General features: G+C 40.9%; 1 protein-coding gene across 1 annotated transcript; it reads left to right on the top strand.

The window, feature by feature from the left end:
* The first annotated feature begins 591 nt into the window (after positions 1 to 591).
* Positions 592 to 13412, top strand: cfap57 (cilia and flagella associated protein 57). Its single transcript, XM_061069309.1, has 21 exons — positions 592 to 748; positions 2489 to 2802; positions 2886 to 3145; positions 4287 to 4461; positions 4552 to 4704; positions 5870 to 6009; positions 6607 to 6772; positions 6895 to 7008; positions 7089 to 7301; positions 8276 to 8449; positions 8599 to 8760; positions 9157 to 9312; positions 9522 to 9615; positions 9712 to 9902; positions 9995 to 10168; positions 10278 to 10436; positions 11641 to 11784; positions 11993 to 12109; positions 12638 to 12772; positions 12920 to 13063; positions 13239 to 13412. The coding sequence occupies exons 1-21, from the start codon at positions 592 to 594 to the stop codon at positions 13410 to 13412; spliced, it is 3516 nt and encodes a 1171-aa protein (XP_060925292.1).
* Positions 13413 to 14192: the final 780 nt, after the last annotated feature.

Here is a 14192-nt window from a genome sequence, read left to right as displayed (position 1 = left end):
TGTATAAAATGATATATAATATCAATATGGTTTATATGAACACATATCACATATGATGTGAAGTAGGTGTATATGGAGCGGAGTGTTGTACAGGGTACACAGTGCAAGGAGATGATATTTGATAATACTCACTCGAGTAATAACCACAGACCTTCAGTAAATTCATTTTGTATTTAATACCAACCATAGGATCTTGGTCATTAGTTAGAGATCAGTGATATCGATGATCGATGAAGAGTTGCGTCGCTAGGTAACCCCTGAAGTCCCGCGAGACTCAGCGGTAAATAAGTAACAGTCATCATGAATCAGAAGGTCAAAATAAATATTAGTTACTTTAAGCTACAGTCTGTGGTGTAACTATAGAAGGAGTGAAATCTGTTCTGTAAATACATGTGGCCAACAGGTAGAGAGGAAACTTCAAACGACTTCTCCGGCTCTCTCGGGATTTTCCTGGGTTGCCTAGCGACGTGACGCTTTAGTCGCACCAGCATACCTGTGTTTACTTTGTGACTTTAACTCTAAACTCTGGTGAAGCAGCCTTCAGAGCGTTTGTAGTTTTCTAATTCGTCTTCGAGGAAGCAAAGCTGAGCCATGTCCGCTGTGGTTGCTCAGTCTCACTTCATCTTCGGTCTGCGGAGAGAGGTGGACAACAATGTGTGTTTCTTCGACGAGCAGACCGTGGTTTTCCCCTGTGGAAACAACTGTGTGTGCTACAACACGGTCCACAGACACCAGAGGTTCATTCCAGGTAGGCTCACCGACGCTAAGCTAATGTGGTTTCCTGTTTACAGCACTGTCAAAGACTGTGTACGTGTAAACCTCCTGAATGGACTGAATCTAGTTCAGGTAGTTCGAATAAAAGATCTCCTCGCATGTGTGCACATTTTAACTAGGGACGGGAATCGGCAGGGACCTCCCAATACGATACTATCACGATACTTAGGTGGCGATACGACATGTATTGCGATTCTGTGGGTATTGCGATTCGATATTACGATTTCCTGGGATTTCTTTTGGTTATTTTTTTTTTTAAATACTGGACCATGGAAAAATGTTGAATCATACCTTCAAATACAACAGTCAAATTCAATTAGAGCTTTACCAGTTTTATTTCAAATATTAACATTAACATTAACGACTGCCGGGCAGCCAATAGAGAAAATAAATAAGATGTGCCCTATTATTGTATAGCCCCTGTCAACTGCACACAAACTGACAGATTAAGAAATGTATGCCACTTAGGCTACTTTTAAACAATAAATAAAAGGTAAATTAAATAGAATGAATAAAAGTTTACTTAAAATATAAACTTTGAAATAAACAAAAAGTAGGCTATTGTTGTTTGCATGTAGGCGATGCAATGCTAGTGCTTGGGTATGTTTAGATTCTTGTGCAAAAACAAGAGCTGGTCAACATGCTCTGTGGTGATGTTGCTCCCCCAATATATCCCCCCGGTATAAACCAATAAATATGTTTTTCTTTAAATCGATTTGGGAGGCAGCATATCGATTTAAAATCGTCATTCACAAGAATCGCGATTTGTAACAGAATCGATTTTTTCCCCCATCCCTAATTTTAACACATGGATCCCACATCCAATAGGCTGATAGCTGGAGGAATAGATGAATGGATGGATTTTTCTGGATTATAAACACAAATGAACTTAATATCACTGGCACCATTACTAAAAATAATAATAAAATGAATCGAATATATTTAAGTTATTACATAAATCATGCATCCATTAATCAACAGACCATCTGGAATCTTCTATGGGACACCCATTTTTTTCATATCACCACCAGAGGTTAGGGGCTATTAAGAACTGATATCAGAAACATAAAGAGAGGAAGGATGTATAATAGATGGACATGAAACAAGTATAGAAAATACAGTGTCTAAAATATAATCAAACTTATGGTGCATGGTCTCAAGAAAGGGATTTGACTGGATACACCCAGACCTTAAAGGTTCAGTGTGTATAATTCAGTGACATCTAGTGGTGAAGTTGCATGTTGCAGCTGAATACCCCTAACTTCACCCTCTCCTTCCAAACATGAAAGAGAACCTGTGTTAGCCTTCAGTTGTCATAAAAACTCAAAAGGTGTTTAGTTTGTCCAGTCTTGGCTACTGTAAGAAACATGGTGGTCCCCGTAGAGAGGACCCGCTACTGTTTTAAATTTAACATATTTAAATATAAAGGGCTCATTCTAGGGTAAAGAAAACAACAATTAGTACAATTTAGATGAAACACTCTTGTGAAAACATCACTAGGATTATTTTATATACAATTTCTGCCAATAGATCCCTTTCCCCTTAATCTTACACACTGGACCTTTAAATAAACTCCCCCTTAAATCTCCTCCACTTGCACAGAATGGATCTCATAAAATGGGCCTTGATTCTGGCTTTACATTCTTTAAAAATCATGCAGCATTAGAGACTACTTTTATTTCACTCCTATTGTTGTTTCTGTGTGTCTCTACAGGCTCAGAGAAAAGCCAGGGCATGCGTGCTTTGGCCATCAGTTCCAACCGGCGTTACCTGGCAGTGTCGGAGTGTGGCGAGAAGGCCACCATCACAGTGTTCGACCTGCAGCATGAGCAGGGCAGAAAGAGGAAGGTTCTGACTGCAGGGGATGTGCCTGTTCAAGAGTTTGTGTGCATGGCGTTCTCCCCTGATTCCAAGTATCTCATCGGCCAGACAGGCGGTCCGGAGTGGATGTTGATCTTCTGGCTCTGGGAAAAGCAGAAAGTCCTGGCTTCGGTGAAGACCAGCACCTCAAATAACCCGATCACCCAGGTGAGTCATTCACACTGGAGCAGAGCAGCCTCCATCTGATACTAACACGATATCAAACCATATTATTGTGGCGTTTCCCTCAGGTCAGCTTCAACCCTTACAACAACATGCAGCTGTGTGTGAGCGGGACTGGTGTGTTCAAGCTGTTCCGCTACTCAGAGGGAGCCCTGAAGCAGAGCAGCTTCCCAAAGGTGGAGACCATCAACTTTCTGTGTCACACGTGGATGACAGCCGAGCGGGTGATTGCTGGGACGGACACGGGCAGGCTGCTGGTGTTTGAGTCTGGTGACCTGCGAAGAGAGATCAACACATCTTCCAAGGGTGTGCAGGAGCAGCCTGACAGGTCACGAGCTGGTCCACATTAACACAGTGTCAACATCTGTTCATCCACACATTCTTTTCTCATTGGTCACATACACTGCAGGGTTATTTGTGTTAAGGTTTCCAGAGTCGGAATTTGTTTTTATGTAACTGATTTAACCTGTAGACTGATTTTATGAAATCAAAACCAGAGGGCAAATGCGATTATCCTACTACCAACCAATGGTAGAATAGATTCATGATTCTAATGATATACAACCCAACATTAGTAACTCATTGCCAACTCAGGAGATACAGAAGGTCGTGGTGGACTCACCAAAAGGTTGGTGGTTTGATTCCCCGGCTCCTCCATTCCATGTGCAGCAGTGTACTTGAGCAAGACGCTGAACCCCAAATTTCCTCCTAACAACTACAGTGTGTGAGTGATGTGTGATGGAGAAAGTTCTCCACACAGAATTAATGTATCACTGTTTGTGTGAACAGGTGAATGACAAATCTGAAGTGTAAAGTGCCTTCAGTGGCCGTCAAGACTAGAAAAGAGCAATATCAATACAGACCATTTACTATTCTCATGGATTCTAGCTTTTTGACTTGAAATGATTTATCAGTTCTGAAGTTTAGACGATATGTAACAAATCTGTTCATACATTATATTTACATTTAAGTTATAATTGTATTTTAAATCAATCTGACACCAGCCAATCACTGTGGAGCTGCTTACCATTGGACAGAAAACTGATGACTGTGTTGACGATGATAACTTTTGAGAAAAATGTCCTTAAAATTGCTAATAATGACTTTCAGATTCCCTCTTATTCCACCTCTGCTAACCAGTTATCTTATTTCTCATTGTTAGCTATAAGCACAGTGAGCTTCTGTGTTGGACTGGCTGATGTGTCTCTTTAATTTCCATTATCACACATGTAGTTAATCTCGACTCAATCCCACTAACACCACCCTGCTGCTGTAAATACTCACCAGAGCACAAAAATGAGTGTTAATGCCCTGCTGTAAATTGTCCCCAGCAGCGTGAGGCTAGAGCACCAGAAAATAAATCCACCAATAATTTCACTTGCAATAAAGTGTTTGTTTAGAACTACAGAGGCTAGCTGTTAAGGGAAATGTAGGAGCTGCCTCTGATACATTTTATTCAAATTGTGCAGGCAAGTGGGGACGAGGATGATCAGAGATACTGACGTAGATGAAGCCTCGACTGTTTCTCGCATCACAGCCATCTTGTCCTATTCCAAGGGCTTTGTGTGCTCCATGGGTCCAGGCACTGTTTGTCTCTTTGAAAAGACAGAGGAGGACAGCTACAGGAAGAGCAGGGGGATAAAGGTAAGGGTTTATTCTCAGAGGCCACAGTGACTCTGTAGGCTTTGTGTATGTCTCTAAGTGATAGTGTGTGTGTGTTTGCTTTTCCCTCAGATTCTCCCAGACCCACACAGCAATGAGATGACCCAAGCTGACTGTCAAGAGATTGACACCATGTGCATCAGCCCAGCAGAGGAGACCCTGGCCATCAGCACAGACCAAGGACAGCTGTACAGCGTCAGTCTGTCCTCTGTGGACATCAACAAGGTAGCACTGTCACCTCCACCAGCTTCACCGCTGACTATAGCGCTGCATTGATGAAAATGGCAAATGGACCTTCTTTACATGGTGCTTCTCTAGTCATATCGACTTCCAGCAGCCTTTACAAAATCACAACGACCTCCTCCTATACCTAATCTGCCCACATTATCAGCCAATCACTAAAGTATTTTTAACTCTAGTGGTTGAGTTGTTTTTAGATAGATAGATAGATTACTTTATTCATCCCCGAAGGGAAATTAAGTCGTCATAGCAGCCGGTATATTTGAATACAATAAAATACAATACAATAGAATAAAATATTAAAGAATTATTATTATTAAAAAATATTGAGGTAGAAAGAATAAAAAACAGAAACACAAGATAAATAGGTAGATAAGGTGCAGTGGCAAGATGATGGTAATAGTATTGATGATATGATGGTAATGTTATTGTTAGACAGTATATAAAAATAGTACAGTATATATAGTATATAATATAACATAATATATATTTATATATGATAGTAGTTATACCAATATAATAGCAGTATATAGTAATAATGGCAGCAACAGTATATATAATAATAGTAAATATAATAATAATAATAACATGTACAAATGTATAAATATGTGTATATAGACTTAAATATACAAAGAATATACAGAGAGTATGATATAATATATGATATAGAGTAGAGGTATACATATAAGTATTTGACTATACGGTAGATAATATAATATACTATGAGTGTAAGAATATGTAGACAGAGTGTGCAAAAGACAATATTATTGTATAAAATGATATATAATATCAATATGGTTTATATTAGCACATATCACATATGATGTGAAGTAAGTGTATATGGAGCGGAGTGTTGTACAGGGTACACAGTGCAAGGAGAGAGGTTTAGTGCAGTTCTGTGATGGTGGCTCTGACAGAGGTAGAGGAGTTGTTCAGTCTTATTGAAGTTGGGAGGAACGATTTCCTGTATCTTCCTGTAGTTTTTCTTAAAGCTTTTAGTAAACTCACTTGTTTCCTAATATCATTGTGTTTCTTCATCCCTTTCCATTTCTTCTACTGTCGACTCCAGCTGACTTCCTTGGCCAACATTCCGCTCATTTGTTAATAACAGAGACCCTGAGATGTTAACTCTTTAACTCTGTCCTTTTAGGATGAAAGGGCGCATTTTGAGTTCCTGTCTCAGTCCTTCCACTCAAAGTCCATCACTGGTTTATCCGTCTGCCTGCGGAAGCCCCTCGCAGCCACCAGCTCTCTGGACCGCTCGGTCCGCATCTGGAACTACGAGACAAAGTAAAGAGACAAAATCACATTCAAGCACTTTGTTATTGTGTCTGTGTCAAGTGTTTATCTAATTTCTCCATTTTGGGTTACTGTATTTTGCATCGGTGTGTGGATGAGTCCAAACAATCAAACACTGCTGATGGAAAAAGGATTTAGCAAAGTGTCCCATCAAGTCCTGTGTTCAGTGAAATTGATCTTTGTTTTTGCAGTGTTCGGCAAATTATATTCACGACCTTCTCGGCCCTTCTAAATACAATTCAATACCTTTATTCAAAGTGATACTATTCAAAGAAATGTTAATTAATTACATGTACCTATATTTCTATCTTATATGGTCAGTACATCCTAAAAAGCAGCAGACAAGTAATGGACGGCTTAACCAAGTAAATAATAAAGAATTGGTTCATTTTTAGTTTTTGCTAAAAATCGACAGTCTCCTGACAGTCCAGTTATGGTTGGGTCAGAAAAACATTCACATCAAGCCCTTTGGATTAAATTAAACTGTAGATGAATGAATATCCGTACACAGAACCCATGTGACAGCAGCTCCTCAGTAGGACAGAGTTGAGACATGCTTCACTGCTGCTGTCTGTGAATTGTCTGTAGAGTGCTGGAGATGTACAAGGAGTTCCAGGAGGAGGCGTACAGCGTGGCTCTGCACCCCACCGGCCTCTTCATCCTGGTGGGCTTCTCAGACAAACTCAGGCTCATGAACCTGGTTATCGATGACATCCGCACCTTCAAGGAGTTCACTGTGCGCAGCTGCAGAGAGGTGGGGTGTGTGTGTGTGTGTGTATGTGTGTGCCGGGTGAATCTGAAGTGTATTTTGGTGCAGCTACACAATGCGCTCTAAAGCTCTGACTGTCCCTCTCCCCTCCTCCCTCCACTCCTCAGTGTGCTTTCAGCCACGGTGGCCACATGTTTGCAGCGGTCAATGGAAATGTCATTCACATCTACTCCGTCACCTCTTTTGAGAATATCCTCAATCTGAAGGGTCACAATGGGAAGGTGAGTCAGGCGTTAGGATGTATTCCACGGCAGACACATGGTCATATTTCATACATCACATCTTTGGATTTTTCTGTCAGATCCGTGGCATTGAATGGAGCCTGGACGACAGCCGGCTGGTGTCATGTGGGATGGATGGTGCGGTGTATGAGTGGAACACACAAACTGGCAAGCGCGAGTCAGAGAGCGTCCTCAAGTCCTGCAGCTACACAGATGTGGCCTTCTCCTCAGACTGTAAGAGCATCCTGGCTGTGGGAAGCGACCTCATGCTGAAGGAGATCCAAGATTGTCAAGTAGGAACAGCACACCAATGTGTCCCACCCTGAGTTTCCATAAATGATAGTGAGTGGAGTAGTGCAGTTAGTTGAATACATTGTTCATTTACTTTGCCAGTGCCTGTTTTAAGATAGATTAAGATACATTCATTTGTCCCAAACACATGCACAGACATGCACAAGCACACTCATGCAAGGAGGGAAATTGAACCTCTGCTTTTAACCCATCTGGTGCAGGACACACAGAGCAGTGGGCAGCCATGTACGGCGCCCGGGGAGCAGATGTTGGGGGAGTAAGGTGCCTTGCTCAGGGGCACTAGACAGGGTAGGGAGAATCCTCTTGGATTTTTGGACAGATCAATCCAGGTTCGTCTTTTTGTTGTTTCTCCGTGGAGTTGAACCAGAGACGAACCAGAGACCTTTTCTGCCCCTAGTCCAAGTTTCTGCCACTAGTCCACCGCCTCTCCAAACCTACCAATTTGGAATGGGCTATTTTCTTGTCAGATGAGAGCAGTGAGAAATAACTAAATTATTCAAGTTGTGGCCTGTGAGGATTAAACATTGACCTGAAAGTTGCTTAAATGTTGTTCTGTCATGCTGAGGGGAAATTCTGGTCATTTTCTATAGATTTTGTCATTACACATAATCATCAGCCATAAACAAATTATACTCTGTATGCCTATGTGTGTCTGTAATGCCACAACATCACATATTAAATGCAGATATCACAATCCAAATGATTGAACTCAGGTCATATGTTGCTATGACGCAGGAAGGAACCAGGAATGTATGTCTTTACTCCTTCAGTTAATTCAAATGGTTCTCAAACATTTAAAGGGCATTGGGCTTCTTCTTGAAATAGCAAATCCAACCAACAAGATGAATATTTTCAAATTATCTGCACTAAATATGAAATATGAAATCAAGAAAAGTGGTTTGACAGTGAAGCTTGTATTATAAATGTGCAGGATGCTAATCTCTTGGCTCCACAGGTGCTGAGGGAGGTTCCTGCTGATGAGGTGGCTCACACGGCCGTCGCAGTGTCTCACTCTGGTCGGGTGGTCTTCACCGGGGCCGCCAGTGGAACCATCAGGGCCATTAAATACCCATTACCCATCCAGAAGGACTGGATCATGTACCAGGCTCACTGTGGCCCAGTTACCAAGGTGGGTCTAAATGCTTGGCGTCACACTGTGTGGTGTGTACATACAAAACTGACAAAATCCATCACCACTGAACCTGATTTGAACAATGGTCTGTCATGTCAACACCACATAACTCAAAAAGAGAGTCCACTTACCTTGTGTGTCCTCAGATGGTGATCACCTACGATGATCAGTTCCTACTGACAGCTTCTGAAGACGGCTGTCTGTCGATGTGGAAGATCATTGATAAGGAGGGCCGAGGACTGAAGAGCAACAGGCAGATCGTCCACACCGAAGAGATTCTTGTGACCAAGTCAGACCTGGAGGAAAAGGTCTGTGTGTGTGTTTGCATCTCGTCATTTTGCCAGGATTACATCCTCCATTACTTCTTAACGCTAGCTGCAGTGTCTGAAAGTGTCTCTCAACAGTCAGCATCCACATTATTATGTCAGTGTGATTATGTGCTGGTTTAGTATTTTAAACAAAGCATTTTTAATTTATTTTCCCTGATTTGTGTTTTTGAATTGAAATCTTGTGTCAACGTTCAAAAAAATGTTATTATTATGTTGTGTGTGTTTTGTAAATATATACTGCGTTATATAGATAATGTTGTTTTTAAAACAGCTCGATATGTGACTGAGAAACAGAGAATATTCATATGTGATAATACTGTACAGTGACAATGACACAATCATCCACTTCTGTGTTGGCATCTGTCCGTGTTGCAGACGCAGAATATGCTGGAGCTGAAGCTGCGTCTGGAGGAGCTGCAGATGGAGAACGAGTACCAGCTCCGCCTGAAGGACATGAACTACAACGAGAAGATGAAGGAGATTTCTGACAAGTTCACGCAGCAAATAAAATCTCTGCAAACTGCACAACAGGTCTGCTGGACATGATCTATTCCATACATTACCCAGTCTGTGTGAATCTTTCTTTGTATGTCACAATTCAAGGTCAAAATGACAAAAAACAACCTTTCCTTGTATTTAATCACTTATGGCTTATTTAGATGCCTCTATTTAATCAGCACCTTTATTTATAGAATGACTTCAGGCCTTTATTATCTTGTCATTATATACTGTCCCTATAGACCATGAAGACAGAGATGGAAAAAAAGGAGTGTGAGCACCAGGAGAGTTCTGCAGAGGTCACAGTGAAACATTCCAGAGAACTCAAGGATCTGGGTAAGAATCAGTGATCAGTGATCAGTGTCAGTGTCAGTCACAGCGTAATCCTTCTTTCTACAAGGTTCATTCTGTTTGTCTGTCTTTGATACACAGAGACATCCTACAGCCAGAAGCTGATTGTGGAGCATGAGAAGCACCAGGAGCTTCAGCATCAGTATCAGAGAATGAAGGAGGACTTCGAGATACAGCGGAAGTCTGCAGAGGAGCATAACATCCAAGCCCTGGAGGAGCTGACACAGTCATATGAGGCCAAGCTGCAGGAGAAGACTCAGCAACTGGCTCAGGTCAGGAGGAGAAGGAGGAAGTGGCAGAGCTTTGGTGGAGTCAGAACTTGTTCAGGGCTCTTTGATCTCGTCATTCTTTTGTGTTTCTGCAGTATCAGGAGGAGGCAGAGCAGGAGATCTGTGGGTTTAAAGAGATCATAAAGCAGGTAGAGGAGGACGAGGAGAGGAAGATCCACGACATCAAAATCAAGTATGAGAAGAAGCTGCACACAGTAAAAGAGACCAACACAAATCTGAAGGGAGAAACTGGCATCATGGCTCAAAAGGTGACTAAATGTCTTTTGATCATCATGGTTTTGCTTTTCAATTAGTACCTCTTTTTTTGAAGAACATAATTTGTACTCATCTGTTGCTGTGTGTTTGCCTCCGGTTCAGTTCCACAGTCTTCAGAGGCAGATTGAGGACAGGGGCACTGACATCAACAAGTTGAAGCAGGAGCGGCAGCGGCTGCTGGGTTTGATCCGCTCTCTGGAGAGTGACATCGAGGACCTGAAGAGACAGATCGCTGGACATGAAAAGACCAACCAGGACAAGGTGGTTTTTTTTCTAACCTACACAGACCTATATCTTGCCGGACTCTAAACTTTCCATTCACACTTCCCTAGTTCAAACCTTGATTGCGAATGTACAGGTTTATTACAACTAACAACAAGACTAGAGTGGCACTCAAATGTATTAACTCACATTTGATACCTGTAAGTCACAGGGCGGCGGTGGAAGAGCGGTCGTCCTCCAACCTGAAGGTTGACAGTTCGATCCCCAGTCTTCCCCATCTGAATGCCGAAGTGTCCTTGGGCAAGATGCTGAACCCCGAATTGCCCCTCATAGAACAACAAAGTGCTGCTTATAGATGCACTGTGTGAATGTGTGTGTGAATGTTAAACTTTACTGTAAAGAGCTTTGAGTGGTTATTAAGACTAGGAAAGTGCTATAGAAACACAAAACCATTTACATTTAAACTCTCTAGATCCGGATTTTTGTTTGGTTCCGCATTAAATTTCAGACGCACTTAATATCAGCCCCCAATATAGTCTGATATTTTTCATCAAGATCGCAGAGTTTTTCTCCGTGAAATCAAGAAAATGGTGAAAAATCAAACCAATATTTAGTAGATTCTTTACCGATCCATACAATATCCTTCCACCAAATTTCATGTTAATCTGTCCAGGGATTTTTGTTTAATCTTGTTTACAAACAAACAAATAAATGGACAGGGGTGTGAACATAATCCCTCTGCGGGGGTAATAAGATTTAGGAAGAAACATATCAGTTAGATATGTGGTTATATGGTTGTTTAGGTGTCTCCTAATAAGATATAATTGAATTGAAAGATGATGTCATATTGCACTTGCACATTACAACACCCTTAATTATGATTGGCAAGACACAGATAAAAAACTGATTAAATTCTAAAAAGCAGGAGCAGAAAAATCAAAGAATGAACCATGTCGTTCTTCAGAACCCCTGGATACTACACTTCCCACAATTTAACTTGGCTTGGCTTCATAAATTTCCCTCAAAGTTGCAGGGATTCTTCTACAAAAAATAGAGAAAAGTAAAAAGGAAACTAGTATATTCAGAACTGAGAGTGTGTACTTCAACATTCATAGTATAAAATATCAGGTCTTGTTTAAACTGTTTTTATCCACTGACATTTGTGATCAAACAAAAGTAAGCAAACTCAGATAAAAAATAGCTGCTTGTGTTGAAAACCCTCCACACATTCATGTTCACGCAGGATAAGACGATCTCCGGCTTGAAGAAGAAGAACCAGGAACTGGAGAAGTTGAGGTTTGTTCTCGATTTCCAGTTGAGCGAGTTGAAGAAGCAGACCGAGCCTCAACAAGACGAGATCAGTGAGAAGCAGGAAAGGATCCGTCAGGTGTGTGCATCTGTCTGTGTGTGTGCGTCTGTCTGTGTGTGTGTGTCTGAAAGAAGGCCCAGCCCTCTAGACTAGAGAAATACCAAGTTGAATGACAAAAAGAAAGAAAGCAGCTATAACTGTGATGGTTTCCAGCTGTAGAAGCAGGTAAATGTATGACTTGTCTCTGCAGTGTTGACTGTGATGTGTTGTTTCTGCTCTCTCACAGCTGCAGGAGGAGCTGGTGCAAACTGACCAGAGCAACACTCAGCTGAAACTCACCGTCTCCGACCTGAGGCTCAAACTGAGGACCAGAGACAAAGAGATGACCAAGGAGATGCAGAAGGTCAGGACACACACTGCACACTTTGACCTAACACTGCAGCAACGTTTCAGTTTTAATATTTATTTTTAATCGACCAGGAAGTTATTGATGGGGCAGTGATTGTCTCCTTTCCGACAAGCAGACGTGAGGCAGATGTTCATAATAAAAAAATGTTGAATTTAAATGTTAACAATTCAGGTATTATCATTGAAAGGATCATTTATTGCTGTAATATTTCTTCCTGTTCAGACATTTTTTAAAGAATAAAATCCCCTTTTTTTGGTTTGCACTGTCACTGTAACACATGAAGAGGACATTGTAGGTAACAGACTGTAACTGTAGAGGAACTCTACCAAACTCCTTCCTCACACTTCTGAGGCTCTATACCAGCTTTACTTCATGTTGGAATTAATTTATGTACAAATCAAGGAGTGTGAATTTTATTTACATGCCTTTATGGCAAGATAGACTTTGAAAAAAATTAAGCAGTGTTTTTAACATTATCTTACTTTTTTGAATGAAACAGTTTAACATCTGATTTGTGTCCAGCTGAAAGATCTGGAGATACACCTGCAGAGGCTCAAGTCAGACCTCCATAACTGTGTTGGCTTCTTCCAAGACCCGAAGAAACTGAAGGAGAGCGTGCAGATGATCTACACTCGCTACGTACCGCAGACTGAAGGGGTGGGTACTTCATGCAGCAGTTCTCTTCTAGGGCTGGATGAAGGAAGTTATTCTAGTAGGAACAATTCTTCTACTTGTCAGATCTACAGTCTCACATTCACTGTAAGAAAGGCGGGGAATAAGCAAACCATGTGCATTGTTTCCAAGGTGGAGAAAAGCGGCGTAGACCAAGATGTTCAGAGGGCGTTCGCTCGCCAGCGTGATCACCAGGAGAGAACCGTTAATAGTCTCAAGATGAGGGCTGCTAAATCTGCTGAGGAACATGAGGAAACCTACTTCAGGATCATGAAGGTGAGTAATGACACGGATGGTAGAACTTCTTCACTGCAAAGATGATCCCTCTAGTTGCTTATTAAGGTTTTAAAAATCTTTTCTCTACAGCATGGTAAAAGTAAAGGAACTTATCATGATGGTGCAGTGTTTTGTTGGATGAATGATTTTCTAACAGTAATTGTCGTCCCTGCAGGAGAATGCTACTCTGATTACTGAAATCAATGATCTGCGTAAGGAGTTGTGTTTGGTGAGGACTCAGGTTAAAGATTACAAAGCTCAGCTGACCTCGTACAAGAGGTCCCACCAGTTACGTCCCAACTCAGGGGAAGGACCCAAAAAGGAGCCCACACTTGAGGACGTCAGTTAACTGACTTTGCTCAACCACCTCCTCCATCTGCAGGAAACTCCAGAGATGAATACTGAGGATTTCTGGAAGGATTTGAAAAGGGCTACAAGCAAACTAAATTCTAAACGTCAGTGCTGAGGATATTACAATTATGGTTGAACATTTTATATAAATTGAACATGTGCCGTCTCTAGTTCAAGATCAAATAAAAATTGTCTTCTGTGTTTGTGGATCGTGCTGTGGATTCATTACATTTATTCAGATTCACTTCCATTACTACTCAAAAGATCATATGTGCTACAGCCAGCTGTCATGGATTTATAGCTTTGGTTAATTTTTTTAATGGGTATAACAATGTAAAGATATTTCGGTAAATGAAACACATTTGACATTTACATTTTAAGCGTTATTAAGGCTGTTGTGAAAACTCTTCATCTTCCTTAAAAATATACTGTATATTTAAAATTAGAATATGTGTTAGCTCTTTGATACTGGAATTTCCCCATTGGATGAATAAATTATCTATCTATTTATCTAATTTTAGACCATGTAAATACAATTTTTATAAATTAATACAAATGAAATCTTGACACTCAATTGTTTCAATATTTTCTTTCAACAACCACAAACATTTGAATTTTGCAAACACATTGAACACAAGAACCAGCAACTTTAGATTTTGGGTTTTTTATTCTTTCGTTTATTATGTGAAACATTTTAAATGTTACATCGTTTCACCTTGAAAGAAAGTTTGGTTATGAATGATAATATGTACAACACTTCAGATGAACAAACCCAAGA

Source organism: Limanda limanda, chromosome 4 (assembly GCF_963576545.1).
Source record: "Limanda limanda chromosome 4, fLimLim1.1, whole genome shotgun sequence".
Classification (NCBI taxonomy): Eukaryota; Metazoa; Chordata; class Actinopteri; order Pleuronectiformes; family Pleuronectidae; genus Limanda; species Limanda limanda.
The sequence above is the reverse complement of the archived record's forward strand: the minus strand, read 5'-3'. Positions and strand labels throughout refer to the sequence as shown.

Bases quoted from the DNA above. Each gene is read 5' to 3' on its own strand.
- cfap57 (XM_061069309.1), top strand. From the start codon at position 592: ATGTCCGCTGTGGTTGCTCAGTCTCACTTCATCTTCGGTCTGCGGAGA. The intron at 10,169-10,277 runs GTGACTAAATGT...CCTCCGGTTCAG, and splicing joins CTGGCATCATGGCTCAAAAG to TTCCACAGTCTTCAGAGGCA. The intron at 12,773-12,919 runs GTGGGTACTTCA...ATTGTTTCCAAG, and splicing joins ACGTACCGCAGACTGAAGGG to GTGGAGAAAAGCGGCGTAGA.